The sequence below is a fragment of the Panthera pardus genome, unplaced genomic scaffold (assembly GCF_024362965.1).
Source record: "Panthera pardus isolate Hobbes unplaced genomic scaffold, ASM2436296v1 HiC_scaffold_2, whole genome shotgun sequence".
NCBI lineage: Eukaryota > Metazoa > Chordata > Mammalia > Carnivora > Felidae > Panthera > Panthera pardus.
The window spans coordinates 133,337,572-133,364,399 of record NW_026526765.1 but is presented as its reverse complement, the minus strand read 5'-3'; the positions used below and the strand labels follow the sequence as shown (position 1 = coordinate 133,364,399).

The following is a 26,828-nucleotide window of genomic DNA, read 5'->3' as shown; positions in this document are numbered from 1 at the left end:
ACCAGAAGGTCCAAAGGTGCCTTCTCATAAAGAGAGGCTGTTTTGTTTTGTTTTTAAGTTTTAGTTATCAAGTGCAAAGATGATGATACACTGAATTTTATTGTACTAATGACAAATGGTTTCTTTTATTTTTATTTTTCTGGTCAAGAGAGAGAAATAGAAAAGCTCAAGCCTTGATAAAATGGCTTATAAATATTATTTCATTTCTTAGGGAAGACCATAATCTCAATTCATCTCTGAGATGTTTTTTATTAGCTCTCCTATTAAAGAACATCTGTACAAGGATCAAATTTCAGTATTTTCAAAACGTGCTCATTTTAATTTTGGCACAGTTTCCTTACTTCCGCTGGGTCTGCCAAGCCAAACACCTGTGTGAAAGAGACACGTCAAACAGATCACACAGAGGGAGTGACGCTAAGATGATGGAGACAATCAGCGTGTGCTACAAAGACAAGGTGACCTTCCTGCGTCTCCAGAGCCCCAAGGTGATTTCAGGTCTGCACCTTCTCCCTGAAGCTAGAGGCTAGACCCCTTCTGTCCTGCTTGTCCATCTGCAAAATGACATATGCCTGTATGGCTTTCAAGGTGATGTGCAGTAAAATTCTCTGTTGATTTCTCTTTAAACTGGATCCTTATGTACTGGGTCCCTAGAAGCCTTTGGCAACCTCACATAACAGAAAATTCAAAAGCTCAGAAGACAAGAAGCGTGCCAGCATTTGATACTGGCTTCCTAAGTCATTACAAAGAAGTCATGTTCAAGTGAACCAATGCTGTACCTTTCTCAGATTTGCTGGTTAACGTATCCATCTTTATTAGCAAGGGAGTGGGGCAGAACGATGTAATATAAAAGGAACCTTCCATTTGTGCTTCTAAATGATTCTGTGTGTAATAGGGAAATCTAGACAACAGTAAACTCCCAGCATTGATCTAGTAATTGTTCAGAACCGAATAAATATACAGGAGTTTAAATAGTTGTACGTAATACAACTCCCCCTACCATTCCCATTGTTTCCCCATTGCGGTAAACATGGGATTTTCTGTTCTCATGCAGGAGCCATAAGAAAGGTAGTATCCAGTAGTAAACAGTGGACCACTGACTGTCCAGATCACATTATTTCACATGACCCCATATACAAGCTAACATCAGTGTTCTGCCAAAGTATAACCCATGGGGAATAGGCCTTTGAGGTTGTTTAAAAGTGGTAGGCTGTGAGAGAGAAGCCTATTTCCTTTCTTAGAGCCTAATTTAGCTGGAAAATGAAGATAGAATATGAGTTTCCTGTAGCTTCATGCATTGTGTAATTTTATTGGACATAAACAAACTTGCTCTGAATGGCTTATAGGAGCCAGCTGAGATATTTACTTTTATGCAAAATGTGACCTTCAAGCTATATATAGCACATCATCCAACAAGGACACAAAATAGTTCTGAACAATGCCCCTTTACAACTAGTCCCATCATCAAATCCGACAACGGAGATCGCTTTCTTAAATTTCACAAGGCATACGTTGAGCCCTACAATATTGTGAAGACATCAACCAACCTTTGTGAAACACGTGTGAGCCACTAAGTGTGCGAGCCCTGAAGACAGGAAGCCGGGTGACACTGTATCTCTATCCCCAAGGAGCTTACATGCCAGAGGAGAGGACACAGATGTAGATGTGCCAATACTAAAGATTGTCCACTGCATTCTGATGCCTGAAGAAAAACTGGACAATAAGCCTGCTGCTATTATTTAAACTTGGGAATTCTTCATGATTCCAGAGGTACTGTCACTTACTTGTAATTGAAATGGACGTTTCCTACACCTTCTCCCATACACTGATCGTAGGAAGCTAAAAATGCACACATGTACGGTATTCCTCTCAGCCTAAGTTGGAATGCTCCATGATTTATATTTATGGACAGATATTCACATATAGAGAAATTTTGTCTTCTTGGATCACAGAGGGGATGACTACATAGGGTAAAACTGAGAAGGAGGGAGTGCATTAATACCACAATTCCCTATTCTTGCCTCATTTTAAGTGCTTTTACCCAGTTATTTTAAGCCCTATGCCCACTTATCTCCCACCCTCCACCACCTCCTACCAAAAAAAGTTTTTGTCAGGAAACAAGAAAATATCAAGCAAGGAAACGCTACTAACATAAGGTGGTGTCTTCAGGCTGCCCTTCCAGTAGGCTCCCTATCAAGCCTAAGTTGTGCATTTTCATGGGCAGGGTCTAACAACAGGTTGTATAGCTGTTCCTGTTATGACCAACGGAAACAAGTTCCTGGGGATAGGAAAAAAAAATTGTACTCCCCATTTTTTTTTCTTTTAAGTATGATATCTAAACTTTATATAGAGGGATTGTGGAACTTGAAGTTTTCCAGGAAGCCAACGGCTTGTGCATTTACAGAAAGCACAGGAAAAAAACTGTCTCCTTGATAATGGGTGCAGCCTCTTATCTGGATCAGATCCCTTTGGGTAATAACTAAGGCGTTCAATGGAGCTGTCATATCCAGTATACGTGGTATTTTCGGGAAGAAGGATTTTTCACTCTCTGATTAGATTTTTATAAGTAACTAAAATCTCTGGTACAGTTTCTTCTCCCCTGTTCAGTTCTCATTGAGTTCCACAGTGCTTCCCTGAAGACTTCCTAAGGCTTGCTCTGTAGTACCACATAACCAGGTTGACACCTAACCATGAAAGAACCACAACCAGCTCCAGATTGTCCCTCCTGTCAGCTTGTTACTTAGGACAAGGTAGTCTTTGAAATTTAAAAGTAAATTGAATTTTAGTAAAGCCGTGTTCTGCATGTAGCCTTCATCAAATACCTTGTCCTATCATCAAAAGCTACACTGTCCAAAAGCTCTTTCATGCTACCTAGGTGCATACCTAGCTATGGTGTTTAGCAGCAGAAGAAATGTTCTGTTTCATGTGTGAACCTTCCAGAGATAGCAAGATGCAGGAATGAGATCAGTGGTTTTGGAGTCAAAACAGATCTAATTTGAATTCCCTCTGAGTAATTTTTTGCTGTGATGGGGGGGGGGGGAGCGGGTTTCTATAAAACCAGTATTATGATGCCTATTATACAGACCAAGAAAATGAGGTCCGAAGAAGTCATTTACTCCAGGACACATAATGAGTAAATGGCCCAGGGAGTATTCAGATACAGACAACACTTTACCATACTTCCTTCCAAACTGAGTCTTTACCTCACTGGGGCTTGAATGCTTCACTATTTTGAATTAGTATCTGTTATAAGCCTACATTTACCTCTTTACTGTTGGTAACTAAGTAGTTCTACATCCTGAGGCCTCTCTGAACACAAAAGACAGAACACATCCTAAGCACACTGGAACAAAAAGATTTTCAGGTTCAGTTCCACCTAGACTGCTGCTTTCTATAAGTACTGTGAGATCAAATTTTGAAACCTAGCTGTAGTTACTGTAGTTAAATCCGATGTGGAGATGGTCTATTTTGGAGACTTGTAAGTCACATGACTTTAGGTCCCCTGGAGACACAGAGGAAGGAGGTGTAGAATTTTCTCCTAGACGTCTCTGAAGATTTTAGGAGTCATTAACAACTACAGGCCTTTTAGATTGAGATCGCCAGTCAACTTCCTGAGATAAAACCAGATGAATTGCCTGAAGACCAGACAGTTCTTCAACCAATGGCTCACTCTAATAGGACATTTGCTAGAGGGCAAAATGGGAGTTAATATGGTTAGCAAGACCCATCCGTCTGAAATTCTTCACTTATCCCAAGTTGAGGAAGGTGGAAAAGGCAATCAAGAATACGGTTGAGGGAATATATACCTACCACCAACAATTTGAGGTGTTTTTTTTTTGTTTTTTGTTTTTTGTTTGTTTGTTTTTTTTTAGCGAAGTATAGTTGACATAAAATGTTATATTAGTTTCAGGTATACAACCTAGTGACTGCACAACATTTGAATTTGTTTTGACTTGTACTTTTTGGTGTGTTTGTATGAATATGGACGGAGGTTAGAGAAGGTAAGGAAGAGAATAAGACAATTGGAAGGAGTAGAATTATTAGAATAAATGTTCCAATACCAAAATAACTGCCCCTTGGAAATTACAGCAGAAAGGACAAGTAGGAGAGAAGACTGATCTAGTGATAATGAATGTCATGGAGGAAATAAGTTTCACATTTTTTGGATCTGGAAGGCTGATTGGTTCAGGATGTTTATAATTGGAGACACTCACAACCTTGCTTAATAAATCTTGCCTTGCAGAGCCACAGATGGAAATTTCTTTTATACTGTCTATCCTGACTAGTATAGGTCTACAATCTCTTATCTGAAACTGGGAGACCAAATATGTTTCAAAATGCAGAATTTTTCAAATTTGAAAGGTAATCCCAACAGGGACAATATTCCATAATCAAATATATTCATACAATATTTACACTGAATGGGTTATCTAAATACTATAAATAGCTTTCCATCAGCTCAGATCAGATTTTGCTGCCAAATGAATTCAGATCAGGTCAGGTCAGATTTTGCCACCAGATGAGCTATGAAAAACTTTCTTTTTCCAGAGCTTCTAGGATTTTGGGAAAAGAGCTATGGAATTGTCAACCTATACAAATGGAAACTTCTATTTGACTGTTCTATTAAAGGGAAACATCAGCTAATTTATAGGAAGATAATAATCAAGGAAACTTTCATTCAGGGAATGTGCTTAGAAATTGCAGATATACAATAATACTACTACAGTTAACATTTCTTTAGCAACTATTATGTACCAGGCACTATCTTAAGAGCTTAATATTAATTAACCCACATAATTCTCTCACAGTTCTATGAGGTACTTTATTTTTTTTAACGTTTATTTATTTTTGAGACAGAGAGAGACAGAGCATGAACAGGGGAGGGGCAGAGAGAGAGGGAGACACAGAATCTGAAACAGGCTCCAGGCTCTGAGCTGTCAGCACAGAGCCCGACACGGGGCTTGAACTCACGGACTGTGAGATCATGACCTGAGCCGAAGTCGGACGCTTAACCGACCAAGCCACCCAGGCGCCCCTATGAGGTACTATATTGATGTATTGATAGGCCTATTTACAGATGAAGAAACTGAAGCACAGTAAGTTTTAGTCATTCTGCCAAGCTCATACAGCAAGTTCATTGGAGGGGCCCCAGTTTGAAGAAAGATTGCTCCTTTCCATAAATACTCACACTATAGTGTTATGTTCCACAGAAAGAAAACAATTCTTACGTATCATTCTACCCACAATCCTATTTAACTCTATAGGAAACGAAGGTGGGTATATTACATGTAAAATTATTCTAATACTTCTCAAAATGCTTGCTTTCATCATGGAGTGTATGTGGTGTTAGAGAATATTTGCAATTCTTGGTCTTGCCACTTAGACAACTAACAGATTGTTGATACAAACAAACTTCTTACACATAACAGAAGGAGAAATGAGCATTTATTTGTATTTTCCCCTGAGAGTAGACTGGTTTCTAGTTACTGTTTTATCCCTAAGGCCTAAGAGGCACTTTTCAGGATAAACAACTTTGTCCGAATCTCCAAAACAAATAAGCCCCATTCAGAAATGCTAATTTATATTATTCCATTTGTTTACACTTCTCTCCTCATCAATATTAATCCATTACAATGTTTTATGAAATCAAACTTTTATGTTAATTTGTTTTTGGGTAGAAGTATATAACATTGATGGAAAGGCAGTTAACAACCTCGCATTGGGTGGATTGTATTATTCTCCCGGTCTCTACAGACTTCTGGCCACGCTTATCTGTATGTGTATATAGAATGTACGTATGCACATGGAATGTGTGACACATCCAGATAGGATCACAACTGATTCCACCAGCACTTGGAAAATGATGCTGCTCATCCAGTTCTACCACTCTAGATACTTGATTGCTAGAGTCAGATGCTTCCACCTGGTTCCCATGCCTATCTCTAACAACATCTAAAGGGTTCTTTGACTCAGAACATTGTCAAGATGAAAGATTGGGAAGGCCTAAAGCCAAGTATGGGACACACTATATACAGTTTTCTAAAGTCACTTTCAGTAAACCATGTAGTTCTTTTTTTTTTTTTAAAGATTTTATTTTTGAGTAATCTCTACACCCAATGTGGGGCTCGAACTTACAACCCTGAGATCAAGAGTCACAGGCTCTACTGATAAGTCAACCAGGCGCCCCCCCCCCCCAAACCATGTAGTTCTTATATTACTTTCCAATACAATTTAAGGAATTTGTGGATAAGGAAACAACTCCTTCCTGTTCCTGCCCATATTCTGCACCATTACCATTGACCTGCAAGATTCCCTGTTCTTTCCTACCCCTTGCACTGTCCCAGTTTCAGACTGTACATGGTAGAGTCACTCTCTCGTATCAGAGCTTCTGTGCACAAAGCATACAATTCCCAGTCTCCCTATCTGCAGTGGTACCAGGTTCTCTCTCAAGGCACAGAGTCTTTTTGTCACTGAAGTTTTATAGCAGATTCTACTTTGTTTACTGCACAAGACTGTGCAGGGACTTTAAACAGTCACTATTTTCTTTTTTTTTTTTAAATATGAAATTTATTGTCAAATTGGTTTCCATACAACACCCAGAAAGAGTCACTATTTTCCAAAGCATCCTCTGCAAAATTTGCCCAGCAAATGCTCAGTCCTGTAGCTTTTTCTTTTACTAGGCTCCTTTGCTAGGTCTCATTTTCCTTCTCTCCTTCTTTCTGTCTATTTCTCTGTCTCTCTGTACTTCTATATACCCTGTACTACAGAGGCAGCATGGGCTATTTAGACAGAGAGTTCGACTTTCAGGTGGGCTAACTCCAGATGAAAGATTCCCCGTTGGATAGCAGCCACTTACCCTCTATTACTTCCCATGTCACGTTATCTACTTCCTCTTTGGTATTTTTGTACCATACAGACATTTGTTTATACAAGCACAGATACACACACACCTGCACCCCTGTATCATCCTTTCAGAGACAAGATAATCTGAAGATTTAAGTTTTAATAACATTTATTATAGCAGTTATTAATATAGAACCAATTTTAAAAATGTTGTTTTACAATTTTAATTGAAATTCTTGCTTAGCAGCATTCTTATTTTCCACATTTGAGAGACTCATGCTCATATGCAAATATCTAACTTTGTGGTTTACCATGAATAGGGTTCATAATTTCCAGGAAGCTAAAAACCTTAAGAAGTATTTCTTCTGCTCAACTTTGGCCCTTTTGGCTATTTTTCTATAAGAAAAGACTGACAAGAAGTTTTGGGGTCATCGTGACATTAGAAGAATACTAAATAAGCCCTTCACTCCTATCCATCCATTTTTAAAGAAGACAGGGTCATAGTCACCATCATAGCTTCCAATTTAACTCAGCAAGAATCTGGCACTTATCATGTACCCGCTACTGGGCAATACAGATGTAGTATGGGCTGTTATACCAGGCATAAGGAGCTTAAATGGCAACATGTAAACTAACAACATGTAAACAATGCAAAATAGTTTAGAATTTACGCCCAGAAGTTCAAAGTCCCTAATACAATCAGAGGACTCTAGAATCAAAAAAAAAATTCATCGATTATATAGATTAATATTTTTGTTTTATAAATGATGAGGCTGATACAAAGAGGGGATGATTTGTCCAGAATTTAAGTACTTATTACAGTGACGATCTATGTAGGTGTAGGGCTCCAAACCTTCCTCTTACATCTTTTGGGAGCTACTCTCCCTTCCCATCCTGAATTATATAATTCACTTCCTGGCTCTTGGACACTATTAATTTGTCCAAGGGTATATTTTAGAATGTATAAATATATATATGAATATAATATACTATAAATATATATGTATTTTTACTTTTTGATGTGTATAGCTGTCATTTTAGAAATGTTGACATTCTGGGCATTAAACATCACTGTACACTAAAAAATATACGCTATTAAAATATTTCTTATTATTTAGATTTAAAAAGTCTCTTCAAATGATAAGTATCAAAGGCAAATTTAAGCCTAAACTAACTGAATTCTGTGTGTGTTCTTTAGCCAAGAAGTAATTAATTCAGTTTCCTCAATATCAAAATGTCACAATGAGTAACATCATCTTTCTCAAAACCAACAAATTGCATCCAGAACAACCAGCTTCTTCTTCTGCTAGAATTTTGATGCTGGTGTTCTTTTACTAGATATTTCCTATCCATTTGATTTTTTATGATTTGTTTAATTTTAAGCTATCTTCCAGACAAGAATTATTCAATTTATTGAAACTCTTGCCAGGGAAATGGCTACAACATTAAACTCATAATAATTGAGAGAGGTCTTTCTTTATTCATCATTCATTCATACATTTTGCCTTCCTGACTTTTTTCCACTTCTGTCAGAAAATTACTATTATATGGGCCAACTGGGTGGCTCAGTTGGTTGAGCGTCTGACTTCAGCTCAGGTCATGATCTAGCAGTTTGTGAGTTTGGGCCTTGTGTGGGGCTCTGTGCTGACAGCTTGGAGCCTGGAGCCTGTTTCAGATCCTCTCTGTGTCCCTCCTCCACTTGTGCTCTGTCTCTCTCTCTCTCTCTCTCTCTCTCTCTCTTTCTCTCTCTCAAAAATAACTAAATATTTTTTAAAAATAAAGAAGGAAAATTACTGTTATAAATAGCATTGCTTTAAATGTACTACAATGTTATAAGCTTAAACATCAATTGCTTAGCCCATCCACTGGTTGAGAGATGAGCTAGTAATCTAAGCCAATGGAATGTGAGGGATACTTGCTTAAGATTAAGGGGGAAAAAAGCCTCCTGTTTTTCTTTAGTAGATAGGGTAGAGACCCTAGACAGAAGAAGGAGAGTCATCCCAGGAAGACAGTGGCAGTCATCTGGCTACCAGAGTAGTGCTAGGCTTAGGAAGAAGCAGACATTGTAAAGAAAGAGCAGAAAGACCAGATGATCTTCAGTTCTATCACTGGGACTACTAGTTCAATTCTTTTCAGAAACTAGCCCTATATCTGGAGTGAATACATTTTCTTTATTACTTAAGCCACTTAGAGTTAGGCTTTCAGATTTTTGGACACATAAACACTACTGAATAATACACTATTATTAGCTTTTGTTTTTTCTTTAAGTAAGCTCTATGCACAATGTGGGGCTTGAACTCATGACCCTGAGATCAAGAGTCACTTGCTCTACTGACTGAGCCAGCCAGGAACCCCTCTATGGCATTTTTAACAATTTTGTTCACTGTGGTAGATGCTATTAGTCACCTGCATAAAAGACATTATTCTTCATCCTTCTTAATACAACTCCAATTTTATTCATCATTTAGGCAGATAATGTACTTCAAGGAACATGTATGTTTACTAGTTTTAAACAATCATAGTCATTCTATTTCCTTGTCAAGGGATTCTTTAGGAATATGATATAACTATGGACTAAAGTGAATAAGGTAAATTCTGCTGAGAGCATCATGGAAAGTTTAATACTTAAAAAGGACAGACCAAGACTCCTTTCTCTTCCAACTTTTAGACAACATCCTGTGAAGAATATAGCCATCTTGCAAATAGGAAGGACAAACAAGAGAAGCCAACCTGGCTTTCCTGAGCCACAAAGTGAGCTAACCCTGCAATTCCCCAGATTTCACCTTACATACAATAATAAACTCTCCATTGTCTAAGTTGGTGATAGTCACCTGATCTGTTATTTGGAGTTGAAATCACCCTGACTCATGTACAGATGTTCCTTGGCTTGTAATGATATGATGTTCTGATAAATCCACTTTAAGTTAAAAACACTGTTAGTCAGAAATGCATTTAATACAACTCACCTACAGAATATCCATCATAGTTTATTTAGCCTAGCCAACCTTAAATGTGCTCAGAATACTTGCACTAGCCTACAACTGGGAAACATCATTTAACACAAGGACTACTTTGTGACCAAGTTTGTAATATCTCATGTAATATATTGGATACTGTACTGAAAGTGAACAACAGAATGGCTACATGGGTAAAGAGTGATTGTAAACATATCAGATATTTACCTTCATGATTATGTGGCTCACAGGAAGCTATGACTCACAGTCCCTTGCCCAGTATCATGACAGAATATCATACTCCATATTGCTACCCCCAGAAAAGATCAAAATTCAGAATTTGAACTATGGTTTCTACTGAATGTATATCACTTTCACACCATCATAAAGTCAAAAACTGTAAAGGTGAGGCATTATAACTTGAGTACTATCTGTATTCATAATATAATATTAAATCCTTGAGTCTAATTCCTAGTAAAAATAATCTTGCATAATTGATTAAATCCAAACTGAGTCTTAAAAAGTAACAGATACTTGGGGCAACTGGGTGGCTCAGTCAGTTGAGCATACCACTTCGGCTCAGGTCATGATCTCATGGTTCATGAGTTCAAGCCCCGCGTCGGGCTCTCTGCTGACAGCTTAGAGCCTGGAGCTTGCTTCTGATTCTGTGCCTCCCTCTCTCTCTCTCCGCCCCTGTTCATGTTCTGTCTCACTCTGTTTCTCAAAAAATAAATTAACAGTAAAAAAAAATTAAAAGAAAAAAGTAACAAATACTTTCACAATTTTGGGTATACTTTGCCACTTGAAGATTCACTTCAAGTGGTGTGAAGAAAAGAGCTGACTAATTAGTTCACATTAAATAATTTAAATAATAATTAAATGATATATCTTAAGCTAGAGACAAAATGAGAACTTACCCTGATGAAAATTAATGTGCCCCTAAGCTTTTATTTATCCAGCTGGTTAGAACCAAAGGACACTGGGAGGGCCATCTTGGAAAGTAGCCAGAATAAATGCCCACAAGTCTTAATGGTAATCCTGCTGCCAGTTCCTAGCATTCCTATTATCTTAGCATTTTTCTGGATCAGAAATTAATAATAGATGGAAACAAAAATGAATGAGACACCCAGCCTATTACTTTCTTATTTCAAAGCCAGGAATATTCCATAAACAACTGAGAAATGCTCAGAATATTTCCTAAAGGATAAGTTGTGACTCCAGACCTGCAGGAGATGCCAATGGGACGGGGCTTACATTGGGCTTGCATGGGTACCTGATGGTAAGGGTAGGTGGGTCGATGAGGACAAAAAGTGGCCAATGTATTTCATACCCACGGCCTATCCAAGAATTGTGGTGGTAATGGTTGTAATAATGAAAACCAGGTATAAACATTTATTGTGCTTTGTGTGATTTGCTGAGCAAGTTCTTAGTAAAGTGACACAGTAGGTGCTATGCAAATGTTTATTTCCTTTCTCACTTACCTTTTCTCTCTCTTTCCCTCATTTCTTACAATTATGAAGGGGAGTGATATGGAAAGAGGAGACAAAGTGAAATCATAGTTATATAAGTTATTTGACACCTCTAAAAATTATATATATTATTTTTCAAATACTAATATATAATACATTTAAAAAATATTACAAAACTTTCCAGTATCAGAATAGAAGCATTTTGCTAAGAATTTCAATAGTTGCCTAGGCATCTTTTTGTGCTTCTCTATAGTGCTTTCAGTTTAAGCCCACCCTGAAAATAACTCCTTTGCCATTAGCTTTGATAATGTTTTGAAGGCATATAAATTATGTGATGAAAGAGGTAACTAGTGGGGAAAATATCTATGAAAATTAACATTTGTACCAAATATCAAAAGATTTCCTAATAAAGAAAAGTTTGTTTGAATTCCCTCATGGGGAATTTCTCCATCACTTTTGAATTATGTTCTGTAATTTGAAGATGAAATTACATCTTGACATTTCAAAAAATAAAATCAAGCTGATAAAATTGGAATGGCATTCCATTAGGAGGAATTGAAAGAACCTCGTTCCATACACTGTCATCAAGAACAGAGCTTTTTTTTTATTTTTTTAATGTTTATTCATTTTTGAGAGAGAGACAGAGTGCCAAGGAGGGGGCAGAGAGAGAGAGAGAGAGAGAGAGAGAGACAGAAACCAAAGCAGGCTCCAGGTCCCAAGCTGCCAGCACAGAAATACCAGCACAAAGCCCAATGCAGGGCTCAAACCCATGAACCATGAGATCATGACCTGAGCTGAAGTCAGATACTTAATTGACTGAGCCACCCAGGTGCCCCAAGAACAGAGCTTTTTTATGCTTCTAATTTACCTTAGCAGAGACATCCCTGGGCATTCACCCTTCCCTGAGTCCATTTCTTACTGCTATCTTCTTACTGTGAAATGTAAACCAAAGGCAAGTTGCATAAAAGTAAAAAAACAATTAAGAAGAAGTTACACTTGTACAGGAGGTAAGATTGATAAGCAGTGCCTGTTTCTGTGAACTATTCCTCTCAAGGGTGCACTTTGATATTTTCCTACCCACTTCAACTCTGCCATTGTCTCTCATGCACTTCAACTAACTACAGGACTTCTTCTCTAAAACCCACATTTTTCCTGATCTCTTCTGAGCTGAACCTTGGAGATCCCAACAACAGAAGTCCAAATTCTCAGGTGTGTCATTGTAAAGTCCATTTGTATCATCTGAAAAGTGAGTACCACCAAACGTTATTTCCTTATGGCCATCTATTATATTTCCATAAAGTGACTAACATGAAGAAATAATGGAGTCTAGGAAAGTTCTTCATAAAATAGTACTCTATGGAAATTAAGAACACAGTTTTTGAATGACAAGTACAAGCTGAAGGATGTTACAAGCGTATATTGCCTGATCTAATGGGTATGGAGACAATTAGACAAAGTTAAGAGCTATTTAGACATATGAATCAAGAGGACTTAGTGACAAGAGAGATGGAAGAGGATAAGAGTAAGGGAGAAATCCAAAATAATGCTCAGATTTCTGATTTTAGTGGAAGATGTGTGATGTTGCCATTTTACTCAGCTAGGGAATACAGAAAGGAAATTAATTTTGGAAGTTACAAAATGAGTTCAATGGAGGGAGCCCCAGGTTCAGAGCTCAGGTCTCCCCTCGAGTTGTAAACTGGGGCAGCATTCACGCAAATAGATTGCAACCAAGGCCACAGAGAATACCCATAGAGAGTAAGAATAAAGCTTAAGACCAAGAGTTCAAGGATCTCCAGGCAATAATTACTCTGAAGAGGAACCCACAAAATGAGACTAAAGGAGTAGCCAGAAAGTTTGGAGGAAAACAGTGTCCTATTACAGAAGTCAAGGGAAGAGTGTTATGGGAGGCTGTCAACAATTGCAAATGTTCAGAGGCCATTCAAGATGAACATTAAAGCAAGTCCGATGGATTCTGTAACACCAGTAGGCTCAGCAAGGCCAAAGTGAATAATGTAATGGAAAACAAAAGCTAGAGTGCACTGGGTTAACAATGAGAAAGGTATGCGGAAAGGGAGTCAGAGTATAGACAACTCTCTGACAGTAAAGGGGACAATAGTGATAGAGCAATAGATGAAAGGGCATTAAGCACTGAAAGGGTTTTATTTCCTTTTTAAGATGGTACCAAATGAGTACATTTAAGTGATAATGGCTTGGAGCCAGTAGGAAGGTTAACATTTGTAAGGAAGAGAGAATAACAATGGTATAGGATTCCAGAGGATGCAAGAAGGTCTGGAATCCAGAACTCTCTGGATGTTTGGACACCTTCAGTTGTGCTTTGTGGACATCCAAGTCTTTGGTGACTTTACACCTAAATGAGCTTTCTGGGAATCCTATAATGGATAGATTTTTCTCATTACTCAGATACTTGTTAGTTTCCCCTTCTATATTTGCTTCCTATTACTGCTGTAACAAACTACCACAAGTTTAGTGTCTTATAACAACACAAGTTTATTATGTTATAATTCTGGAGATCACAAGTCCAAAACAGATGTTACTAGGTTAAAATCAAGGCATCAACAGACTGTGTTCCTTACAGCAGCTCTAAGGCAGAACCTGTTTCTTTGCCTTTTCCAGCTTCTATAGGCCACTTGCATCCCTTAGCATGTGGTTCCTTTCTCTGTCTTCAAAGCCAGCAGTAACATCTTCAGGAATTTCTTTGTCTCTGACTTTCCACCTCCTTCCTCTAAGGAACTTTGTGATTAGGTAAGATCCTCCCAGATAATCTAGAATAATCTTCCCATCTCAAAATCTTTGACTTATACACATCTGTAAAGTCCCTTTTGTCATGTAAGATAGCATATTCACAGTTTGGGGGACATCTTTGGGGTCGCTTATTCTGTATAACTTTGTGGACATCTTTGTTGGGGGGAGGGCACTATTCTGACTACCATACCTCCCTATTTCTAAAGTACTCTGACAAGCTTGCTGAGAATTATGGATGGAGCCCTAAGAGCTTCCTCTGGTTGATGCTTTACATAATTAAAAATCTCAGTAATTAAACTCATCAATGTCATTCTCTAACGAAGGAACATTCACCGCTTGGAGAACTATTCTGCATGATGTAAAGATTCAACCTGGCCAGTACCAGCAGCAGGTGATTTTATCATTTTTAGTATTCCAGGGTAACATAAATCAACAATTTAAATCAATCCTGTGTGATCCTTCAACTGGTATTTTTTAAGGGGGGAAAAAAACTATCCTGACATTTGTTAAAAAAAATAAGGAAGACTTTATTGAGGACTACTGAAATTAGCGTTGAGAATAACACAATAGGAGGAGAGAGGATGCTGAATATGACAAGCACAAGTTGGGATTTATAGCGGGGGGTGGCATGGTGTTGAGAGGAAATGAATGTGAGGGAAGGCAGGCCAAGGCGACCAGATGTCACCTGGGCTGTGGTGAAGGATGAGGAATTTGATCAGGTATGGAGGATGATCAGACACAAAGGGTGGGGATTCTCGATAAAGTGATTTAGCAGAATTCTCTCTGCCACCGGCTCTTGACGACAAGGTTTAAGGATGAGGAATAGTAGAGAAAAGGGATCAGAAGAACCTAAACAAAGTTTGGTCAATAGAGTCTTTGTCACTATAGTATTTTTTGCAATTTATTATCTCTTAAGCATACATTTCTTATCTTCATCCAACAAGGGCTGAGTCTAGACCTAGGAGGCTGGTAAAATTCAGTGATGCGGTTATGATCATTCCAGGGCTAATAAAAAGGAAGAAAATGAGGGCCACAATAAAACTTAAGGAAGAGAAGAAGCCATTATGTTATGAGGTCTAGCTGCCATGTTACTCAAAATTTTACAGAAAAATGACTGCATCCAAGTGTCCTTTTGTGAGGGACATTTAATGGCACCGTCAACTCTATCAAAATGACTTGCACCTCCTGTCCACAAAACCCATTCTTCTGCATAGTTTATACAAGCAAAATCCTGATCTGCAGAAAAGAAGAATTATTTATCCTATCTTTTTCCATAAAAAATCACCAATTTTTATTGTCATTTTCCAAGAATAATACTGCCAATACTATCCTTACTATATCACCATATAATTTCCAAAACCATGCAATACCAGAAACTATCACAAGGAACTATTTGAAAATCAATGTAAACTACTAAATTGGCATTCTTCATTCTATAGAATTAGCCTCATATAACCTCTGTGCATCAAGAAGAAAAGTAGGGAAGAGTCTCACTGTTAGACCCTAGTGCAACAACGTAGTCCAAATGATATATAATCATCTTTATGCTGATTCCTCCAATTAACTTCGAGTCCATACTGATTATCCTGCAGATAAGCATAGAAATAGTCCTTCAAATATTATCTCTTCTTTTTCTTCTTTTCTCATACTCTCCTACATATCTCCCTCCTGTGAATTTCCTTTTCTCCTACCAGGATCCATTTTCACTTTTGGGCCTCTAGCCAGGCTGTCGGTCATTGTGCTTAACCCACTATCCTCTTCAAAGGAGGCAGAATTATAGGAGGGAACTTCAGATCCTACTTGTAGGAAAAGGTAAAAGAGGTTCCAAAAAAAACCTTCCTTCTGCTTAGATTGACTACCTGTTGGCATAACTCACATGCATTGTGATGCTAACCATGTTTCTGTTGTTTCCCCAATCGTGTTGAAGAACTCCTTCTTGTAGAATAATCTGGTATGATCTGAGACCCTGAAGAGGGTGGGAAGGCAACCTGCCCTGAAAGGCAGCAATGGACCAAGTTGTCCTACATTGTCCTACCTTTACCCGGATATAACAATTTACCCTAGTGGTATAGACGGAAAGTGAGACACAGAGCGGCACTATGCCTACCATCCAACATCTGGCCACTGGGTGTTTCCCCCATCTCCCATCACGTAGCAGCCTATGTTCATTTTGTGGCATCATCTTTGAGATGTCCTCACTTGCTTTTCCACATCAACAAGTTCCTCCCACCTCCCAAGCTAGTACCTTCATATCTCTCTCTCTAAGTCTTCTTGGGCATTATCAATTGACTCCATCAAGTTCCAGGAAGAAAATCCTGGATTCAGATCTACAGAAGGGGATTTCGCTTGCCCCCCTCTGTAGTGGTTGCAAATGTTAAACTCTTATGAAAGTTTGTGACTCACTTTACTTGCCCCCAAGGGAAGATCTCTCAAGCAGAGAAATCTCCTAAGAGAGACTTTTCCTTTCCAGGTCGATTTTTGAAGAAATACATCCATCTATCCACTGAGAAACAGAAACAAAAGCAAAAACAAATACAAACAAACTTCCAAACATTCATCATTTTCTCTGGATTCTGGAGATGACTCAGCCAAATGAGAACTGGCAAGATGTTGCTGAGATTTAAGCAAATTGTGGGGGGAGGGAGGGGAGGACCACGGATACAGCCAGTCAGCTGGTAACATTCACAGGCAGAGCCTTGTCAGGTAACAAGGGAGAGGCAGTGAGAGTATAATAGATGTGATTGCTCTTCTGTTGTGTGTACTGCAACCTTGTCAAGAAGAGGCATGCCTGGGAGATTTCCGACTTACCTTTTAGGATTTAGCCAGAAATTTAGTTTGCCATGCCTATTACAGGTCAGCAGAAATTCAACTGTCAAAACCTGGCCGATCATCAGAATCACCTAGGGCGCCCTGTAAAGCCACAGATTCCCAGACACCCTCCTAGATTCGCTCAAGCAGAATTTCAGCAGTGAGACTTTTGCTTCTCTGTATTGATGCAAGTCCCTAGGTGTCAGCATGGAGAACCATTTTTATAGCTCATAGAAGCTAAGTCACAGATCTGGAAGAGATCTATTCTAACTTTTCCAACTTTCTATTTAAACAAAAATTTAAATTCATAGATGTTAAGTGCAATGTTGTCCAATCACAAAAGTTTATTATCTGGGGAAAATGCAGTTGTGAAAAGCTTTGTGCAAAGAAAATAGGTACCTGGGGAGGAAATCTAGGAACCATCCTAGTGATGCATCAGTGGAAACATTTGGACTGGCCATTCCTACAATGGTTTTGTATCATATATACACTTAACTTTCATTCATTTATTCACTTAACAAATGACCTAACACATGTGCCAGGCACTGCTTTAGGTACAGAAATTACAGTAGTAAACAAAGCAGTCAATGAATTCTGCCTTCATGGAGCTCTTGTTCTAGTGAGGTAGGGAGATACTACCAAGAAGATAAAAATGAAACAGATATAGCATGTCAGAAAAAAACAAAGCAGGGAACAGGGATTTGACTTGTCCAGTAGTGGGGGCTGGGTTGAAATTAGGCTTTATTGGGTGAAGTTGACTTTGGAGAGGAGAGACTGGAAGCAATTGAGGAAGCTAGTCATGTATACATCAAAGGTACAATTATCCAGACTGAGGAAATAGCAAATATAAAGGCCCTGGGTAGAAACATGCCTGGTCTATTAGGAACGATGAAAGGAAGGACAGATGTGTCAGTGAGGCAAAAGAGGACCAGATTATATAGTATATAAGCAGGTGGGTTTTGAGTCTATATGAGATGAAAAATGATTGGAAGATTTTAGACAAAAGATTATTAAGACCCAACTTGTATTTCAATGAGACCTCTCTGCAGAGAGGAAACCAAATTGAAAGGGCAAGTACCAGAGGCAGTCTGACCAGACATAAAGCTATTCCAATACTTAAACTGTAGTACATGGTGCTGGGCAAGAGAGAATTAACCATTTCAGTAAACACTAAGATGGGCAGGGGTGCCTGGGTGGCTCAGTTGGTTAAGCATCTGACTCTTGATTTAGGCTCACATCATGATCTCATGTATAAATAAAAACACTGAAGAGAGGAAACTTCAAGTAGTAAGACTAACCTGATTTATTTTTTATTTATTTTAGAGAGAGAGAGAAAGCGTGCAAGCAGGGGAGAGGGACAGAGAGAAAGAGCTAGAATCCCAAGCAGTCTTCACTCTGATGCAGGGCTTGTTCCCAGGACCCTGGGATCATGACCTGAAATCAAGAGTTGGATGCTTAACTGACTGGGCCACCCAGGTGCCCCAAGACTAATCTGATTTTTAAGACATAAAAACATGTGCTATAAGAATGCAAAAAAAAAAAAAAAAAAAGGTGGCGAGAATCCTTTATTTTAGAGACTTACTATTCTCAGATGATAACTGTGAACATCTACAGAAGGACAGAAAACTATGAAGGTTATTGTTGAAGTTTTGTTTATTATTCAAGTAATGATAGAAATATATTTACAAGGATGAGCCAATTTTCAAGTCCAAGTATGGCAATAGATGAAACTGGACTCCCGTGTGGTTACTGAGAAATATATACAGCTTCCAAAACCACATGAAGGTGAGTCAGAGTGATGGGCATTCGTACAGAGGAGGAAGCTGACATAGTCTTTTAGGCCAAACAATAATCCTGGGTGGCTCTGATGAAATAAGGTATTTAATCACCTCACTGGGAAGAGTCTCTCTTATTGAGTAAATACTTGGCAGCTTTGGTCATTAGCTTGAAAAGCAGAGAGAAAAGTAAACGTTCATGTGGTAGTATCCGGTGGAGATGTTTGTTTAGGCTAAATCCTGAATGTCCTTTTGGGCCTAACTCCTAGCCGCCTCTCCCCTACCCAGCCGTGGAATGGTGATTACAGGAGTCAACAACACATCTGACTCATTCTCTATGTGCAGGGTCCCAGAGACTAATTACAGGTGAATTAATGTTTAAAATGACCATGGGTACCCGACCAGGGAGAAGTGTGCTTCCCATTGTTCGAGGCATGTGAAGCAGAAACCAGATCAGGGGTGCCTAGGTGGTTCAGTCAGTTGAGCGTCTGACTCTTGATTTTGGACTAAGTAATGGTCTCACGGTTTGTGAGATCGAGCCCTACATCAGACTCTGTGCTAACAGCACCGAGCCTGCTTGGGATTCTCTCTCACTCTCTTTCTCTGTCTCAAAATAAATAAAGAAAAGAAAAAGAAAAAAGAAACTAGATCAGTGGTTCTTAGTATTTCTGTGTTCATTTAATGCTTTTGGGCGGTGGCATTAGCAAAGGGATCGAAAGGCGAACATCCCTTTTTAGATACAAGTATTTAGAAAATCTAAAAACAGCCTCCCAGACATTCACTGGGTCAACCTTCAATAATTTATCACTGTTGACATGAGACTATTAACTTCCCAGATGCACGAAGCCACGTTTTCACATGATGGAGGCCTTCCATCCTAGTGTTACACCCCATGTCCTTTCTCTAATTAATGAGCTGTATCCTGTTCTTCTCCAGTCTGTCCATTACAGCTTTCTACCCACCAGATACTTCTTTACCAACGTGCAGCTGCACTGAAAGTAAAATGCAAATTTTGCTCATTGATTACAAGTGGCAGCTGACTTACAAAGAGCTTGAGGGACCCCAGTGCCTGAGAGCCACTCCCTTAGAAAAGCATAAATTAGGGATACTGCAGATATAATTCCTATACAGGTGAGATCGGATGGACCCAAAATACACATTCTAAGAGAAGTCTAAGTTTCTAAGCTACTCAAACTACAGAATTAATACCTCTGCTGTTATCTATTTAGTTATTAGCATTTAAAAACATTTTTTTAATGTTTATTTATTTTTGAGAGCAAAGAGACAGAGTGTGAGTGGGGGAGGGGCAGAGAGAGAGAGAGAGGGAGACCCAGAATCCCAAGCAGGCTCCAGGCTCCGAGCTGTCATGTCAGCACAGATCCTGACGTGGGGCTCGAACCCATGAACGGTGAGATCATGACCTGAGCCAAAGTCAGATGCTTAACTGACTGAGCCAACCAGGCGCCCCTAGTTATTAGTATTTTTGACATAACTTGTCATGTGGCACTTTGCTAAGAGCATGAAAATTTTAAGGGTATTAAAAAGGAGAAGTTGGAAATAGCCAAAGGCAAATGTCACATTTTCTTCTGGGCCTTTTGTCTTTTCAAGGCTACGTAGAAAAGTGAACATATATATGTGGAATTTAAGAAACAAAACAGATTCACACAGGGGAAAGAATGGAAAAATAAGATAACAACACAGAGGGAGGCAAACCATTACAGACTCTTAAGCACAGAGAAGAAACTGAGGGTTGCTGGAGGGGAGGTAGGTGGGGGGATGGGCTAAATGGGTGATGGGCATGAAGGAGGGCACTTGTTGGGATGAGCACTGGGTGTCACACGTAAGTGATGAATCAGTAAATTCTACTCCTGAAACCATTACTCCACTCTATCTTAACTAGCTTGGATTTATATCAAATTTTAAGAAAAAAAGAAAAGAAAATAGTGAGCACAGTCTGCCCCAGCTCTGGAAAGAAGAATGCTCCTGTTGTCAGTGTTCTTTCTGAACCTTTTTAAGCACGCACAACTGTCACCATCTTTTCTCTGGCCTCCTCTTTGCCATGACCCTAAGCCATCATCCTCATTCACACTTATTTTAAGTTGAAGCAGAAAAACGGGAAATCATGAAAAATGGCATGTGCTGGTAAAAACCTCTACAACTATAGCAATTATGACTTCCATACCCTGACTGTGGCTAATCAGGTTTGCTCCCTCCCTTTGGCAGAAGAATTTCTCTTTGCTCTCTGTCTCATGGAGCCCTTGGGTATGGGGATAAACCTTCGATTATCTGGTCAGGTGACAGAATCTTCAATGCTTCAGGCAGACCCAACCTTGGCATGACTATCTGATCTGCTAGTGAAAATCGAGGAAAGACCACCAGTGTTCGAGATGTGGGGACGTGTAGAGCTGTGGGGAGCATTCAGATAAGGGAGCCTGGACTCCAGGAGAACAGGGCAGGTCAGATCATGCAAAGGTTAGTGGTGGACTCTGGATGAATCACTGGGTGGCCTTGGGCTATTTCCACTACAAATAGGATGTGAGACTCCTGGAGTCCCCCACTTTACTGAAGAGGTTTAAAACACTTTTGTGATTTGTAATGTGTTTAGAAATGGAACAAAAATATTTTTATTCTATGTGTGAAGAGGTCATTAAATGGTAAAATACTGAATCGTAAAATACAGCTGTATGAGAAATTCCCTTCTTGGTATATATACTTACCCCCCACCCCAGTTTTATTGAGATATAATTGACATAGAACATTGTGTAGTTTAAAATGTACCATGTGTTCACTGGATACATGTGTATTTTGCAAAATGACTGCCACCATATTGTTAGCTAAGGACACCAACCCATCACATAATTACCATTTCCATTGTGTGGAGTGAATATTTGAGATCTATTCTCCCAGCAGCTTTCAAGTATGCCATACTGTATTATTAATTATAATCATTACACAACACAATAGATACTCAGAAGATTCTAACTAGAAATTTGCACACTTTAACCAACACCTCTCCATTTCCTCCACTCCCCATCCTGTTAGTAACCCCCACTCAACTTTTTTCTATGAGTTCAGCTTTTATGTACATTATTCTTGGTAAAATATGTCAGATAGAGAAAGGCAAATACTACATGATATCACTTAAATGTGGAATCTAAAGGAGCTGGTGTATATATGTACTTTGGCTTATCTCCTTATCAGCATTTTCACGTAACGCGTGAAAACAATACAGAGGGAATCAAAGCCCTCAGGTTCTCTCTCTTTTTTAGGTTGTCTTTTCTCTGTGCTACAGTATGAATTGTATCCCCAACAAAATTCATATGTCAAAGCCCTAACCTCAATGTAATAGGATTTGGAGATATGGTGCCTTTGGGAGTAAATAGGTTTCAATGAGGTCATAAGGGTGGGGTCATGAGATTAGTGCCTTTAAAAGAAAACATCAGAGTGCTTGTGGTCTCTCTCAGTACCAAGTGAGAACACAGTGGGAAGGTGGCTCTCTGTAAACCAGGCAGAGTTCTCACCAGAACCCAACTATGCTGGCACCCTGATCTCAAACCATCAGCCTCCAGAACTGTGAGAAAATAAATCTCTGTCATTTAAGCCACCAAGTCAATGGTGTGGTTCTGTGTTATGGCAGCCTAGGCTGACCAAGACACCCTGCTTCTCTTTCTACCTTCTGTCCACACTATTCTCTCCTGGGAGGGCAGAGACAGAGGATATAGACTTAGTAACAGTGATGGCCTATGTAATGGCGTCCTGTTGCATTTTTACCCCTTTATCACTGAAATTAGATGAACACATTATTCCACCTATATTGCATTATTAAAAAACAAAACAAAACAAGACAGGCACTTTTGACCAGTTTGCCTTTTGTAATGGCACTAAACTCCTTTCTTTATTATGCAAATTGGTGGAAAATAACTCTTCTGGAAAACAGAAGAACAACTAGAGCAAGAAATGATTGAAGAAGAGGTCAAAGAGAAAGGGGACAGGCACATATATCAGGGAGGGAGGCTCCTGATTACCTTCTCCATCCCTGAGCCTCACCAATGCCCAACCTTCCCTATACTGCCCACTGTTCCTTTCCTTCCTGTCTTCTCACTGTCTATTACTTCCACTTCCTGTCTTTTCTTTCCTCTTCTGTAGGAACTCACCTCAACCCCTAAGAACGTATTCTCCCAGCCCAGATTTCCATGCATACACCTTCAATGGCAACAGAGAAATGATCTGTATGCTAATGGTTGAAAGCCTCAACAGTCCTCACTCCCAAATAACAACTGTACATGTTAAACAGGACCATCTACGAGGAACCCATCTATGTGGGTTTTAGAAAGTGTTCCTCCAAAAGGAAACTCTAGCCCAACACTAATCAACAGAAATATGAGAGCCACAAATGCCTGCCGCATTTGATACTGGTATTTTAAATTCTCTAGTAGTCACATTTTTTAAAAAGTAAAAATAAATGAGTGAATATTGTTTTAAAATATATTTTATTAGGGCACCTGCATAGCTCTGTCAGTTAAACATGTGACTCTTGATTTCAGGTGAGGTCATGATCCCAGGGTCATGGGATTGAGCTCCACATCAGGCTTCACATACTTAAGATTCTCTCTCTCTCTCTCTCTCTCTCTCTCTCTCTCCCCCGTCTCTCGGCTCCTCTCCCTCACTTGTGCTCTCTCTCTGAAAAATAAGATAAAATTTATTTAACACAATATATCCCTAAAATATTATTGCTTTAATATATAGCCAATTTTTAAAATATAATGGGATATTTCACATTTCTTTCAAATTAAGTCTTCAAAATCAAATGTGCATTTTATTTTTTGTCATGTTTATTTTGTTTTTGAGAGAGAGAGAGACAGAGTGTGAGAGGGGATGGCAGAGAGAGAGAGAGGGAGACGCGGAATCTGAATCAGGATCCAGGCTCCGCGCTGTCAGCACAGAGCCCAATGAGGGGCTTGACCTATGAGTCATGAGGTCATGACCTGAGCCAAAGTCAGATGCTTAACTGACTGAGCCACTCAGGATCCCTTCAAATGTGTATTTTATACTTCCAGTACATCTCATTTCATATAGCCACATTTAATTGCTTAATGCCACATGTGGCTAGTGACTACCGTATCGGACAGCAGAGCTCTGGTCAGATGAAACAAAAGGTGAGACCCTGGTGTAACAGCAGATAATGAAGGCCTCCTGCCAAGTGGACTAACTCTCCTGGGCCTAAAAGCACAAGCCTATTGCAGAGGCAACAAACTAAATGCTCCTTTGAGACATGGAGATATTTTTCATTGCTTTTAGAGAAAGGTACATCAACTACCATCTCCATCAATATTATGGTAAAAGTTCAAATATTCAGAACAAAAACATCTCCATGGAATCTTGAAATGTAGTATATTGCTAATAACAATTTCTAAGAGCAGAAAACATCTCATCTTTCCTCTTATCACTTTTGTGAGGCCAAAACTATCCTGCCCACTGTGTAATTCCATGCTCAAGCTTTTGTCTCATGATCATTTGGGAAAATTACAAAAAAAAAAACCTGAAAATTAGTTTTATTTGCTGAGAAGGGGGTGATTCCCCACCTACATGGAAAATCACAGCACAGGTGCCCTATCTTTAGCAGGTGTACAGGTATACAATAGTAGCAGGCATTTGTATCCTGGACTGGCAGTTATGTTGCCTTCGGGTGCAGCTGTGCGGTTGGTTTACACTGAGGACTGAGTAAATGCTGGACCTTTAATTATACTAATTAACCGTCAATACCATTAATTCATACACCATTAGTTCGAGTATTCCTACGGTGATACCCAAGTTGTTGACATCCCTTTTTATAGTTGATGTCTTCCCTCTATATAACTCAGAGAAATGATTTTATGGTGGAAATCTCACTCTCTGGGTGAGAGTGGTAAGGAGGGTGGTCTTGCTTAAGTCTAATAGGATTTACCTGCTTCTTTCAGCAGGTAAATTTTGTGATGGTCTACCAGAATTTTTTTGTAAGGATTCCCTGCTATCAGCCACTAATATTTTATCTCTTTGTTGAAGCCTCTCTCTCTCCTTATTCAGGCTTTTATCCTTATCTGAAGGGTCAGAAATTATAAAGCATAAACTTTTATATACAGGGGATATTTGAGATTTTATGAAAGAAATGCTATAAACCCTTCAGACCTAAAGAGAAAGAAAGAAAGAGAGAAAGAAAGAGAGAGAGAGAGAGAGAGAGAGAAGAGAGAGAGAGAGACTGAATCTCTATGGAAGATATTAGGCTAAAAATTTTCCTAGATCCCCTCAAATTGTACCTCTGCCAACTTTCAAGCTGACTTGGGTTAAGTAACATGTCTTTTTTCATCACTTCCCCCAGAAGGGGCAAGGACAACTTTTTTTTTCCTATTTGAGTTAAAATTCAATTTAAAGTCCATTTCTACTTGATTGTCACTCTTGTGAAAGATTCTTAGGCAAAAGGATACCATGAAACTTGGGATGCTGTTGTTTACAGATTTGATTTTCAAGGACGCTTCATTCCCATGGTTAATTAAAAGTTAAATGTGTACAAAAAAGAGTTGGCAAAGACTGATTCTCCTCCCTCTCTAGAGGTTTCCAAGTTCTTTTTTCATGAGCACCCAGAATCTTTTCCCTCACCGGACCCAGATTCCATTCTCGGTCTATCTGACCAGATGACGCAACATCTGTGTTCCCTTTTAAGAACGTGAGAAATAAAGCTTTTCCATCTTCCCTGTCTTTGAGTTCTGGGAAATCCAATTAAAACTGCTCAGATTTTCTTTTTCTTGTTTGCTTTAGAAGACAACCCTCGGGAAGAGTCCTGTGGCGGTCTCCCGCCTGTGGAAGAAGGTGATCAAAAAATTAACCTGATTATGGAGTTGTCAATGCAGGTTTCCCTTCAGACTGAAAAGATCACCCAGCTGGAAGAAGTTTTAGAGGAGAAGGAAAGGAAGATTCAGCAGCTGGAAGCTGAGCGGGGATCCCATCCTTTCCAAGAAGTTGACGAGTCTCCACAATGTTTACAAGAAGCCCCAATTTTCTTTAACAATAATGTCACCCCTGTGGTCTCTCATGAGGATATGTAAGGATTCCCAATAAGAAAATAATAAATGTTTATTAAGGGTCACGTGTGTGAAGTCCAGAACCCAGCTAGTCTCATCATTGTCGAACTCAACTTCAAGATGATGGGTTTGAATGTATCCTATAATGTGCCTATTGGAAAACAAAGGGAACTTTTCAGAACCAATGCCTGAATGTTTCCCCTTCAGACATTAGCAGTCAGGTAACCCACATAGTTGTGGAATACTACATTTTTAGACATCCCAGATAACTGTGGGAGAGAGAAAAACACACAAGTAGAGAGATGGCTAAAGAACATAGTATCATTTTCTTACCAGAGGTTTGTCACACTGCAAGGTACCACCAATCCTGTATCTGTAAGTGGCTCATCGTGAACAGAAACTGTCATGGAAGGCAAGCTTGCAACTGGGAAACTGGGGAATGTTAGGGTAATGAAGAGTGGAATCATTGCCAAGAGAGTAAACAGCCATGAGGTCTGTTTTTTCATGTCCTCTAGAATATATTTCTTCATGGCATGTAATTTATTAACATTTAGCAAGAGTAGAAATGCCATAAAATCAAAGCAATAAAAATAAATAAAGAATGGATGAATCAGTACTGTGGTCCTTTGGGAAAATTGTCCTGGGACAACTCCTTGGGAAAAGAGACAAGACTGATTTTTCCTGTTGGATCAAAACTAAGACCAAAGCAAAATATACTCCTCTGTGATCATCATAACAAAGGTGTGGACAGTACAAAATCATGTCAGGAAAAATAGAGGATGGGCAAAGGAAAGCTACCCTATAATTAACGGGCTACAAGAAATCAAATCATATTCCTCTTTTATGCAGCCCCCTCAAATAAACTTTCCCACACAAAAGGAGCAGCTAGGCACTAACTCTGGGGAAGACTTTGGTACTTAATTCTTACTGTTCTGGAACTGTATGATTCAGACAAATAGCTCCAGCTCTCCCATGAATCTGACTATATCACTATTTCTTGATTTAATTCAACCAGTTCAACAAATACTCCCTGAAACCCTTCTATCTACAAGAGACAACAACAGATGTTAGAAATATCATAGCAAATATGAGAATCACCATCTTTATCATCCAAGAGTTTATAGACACACAAGAGTCTCCTCAAATGTAAGGGAGTTATGAAAT

At 39.1% G+C, this 26,828-nt stretch overlaps 1 protein-coding gene across 1 annotated transcript in view; it reads left to right on the top strand.

Annotated features, from left to right (window-relative positions):
- Positions 1-25,729, top strand: part of CCDC192 (coiled-coil domain containing 192) — a 211,634-nt gene extending 185,905 nt beyond the window's left edge. The window contains exon 7 of the mRNA XM_019422117.2: positions 25,402-25,729. Within this exon, the coding sequence (XP_019277662.2) occupies positions 25,402-25,688 (287 nt within the window). The 3' untranslated portion in view covers positions 25,689-25,729. The remainder of the gene's footprint in view (positions 1-25,401) is intronic.
- Positions 25,730-26,828: the final 1,099 nt, after the last annotated feature.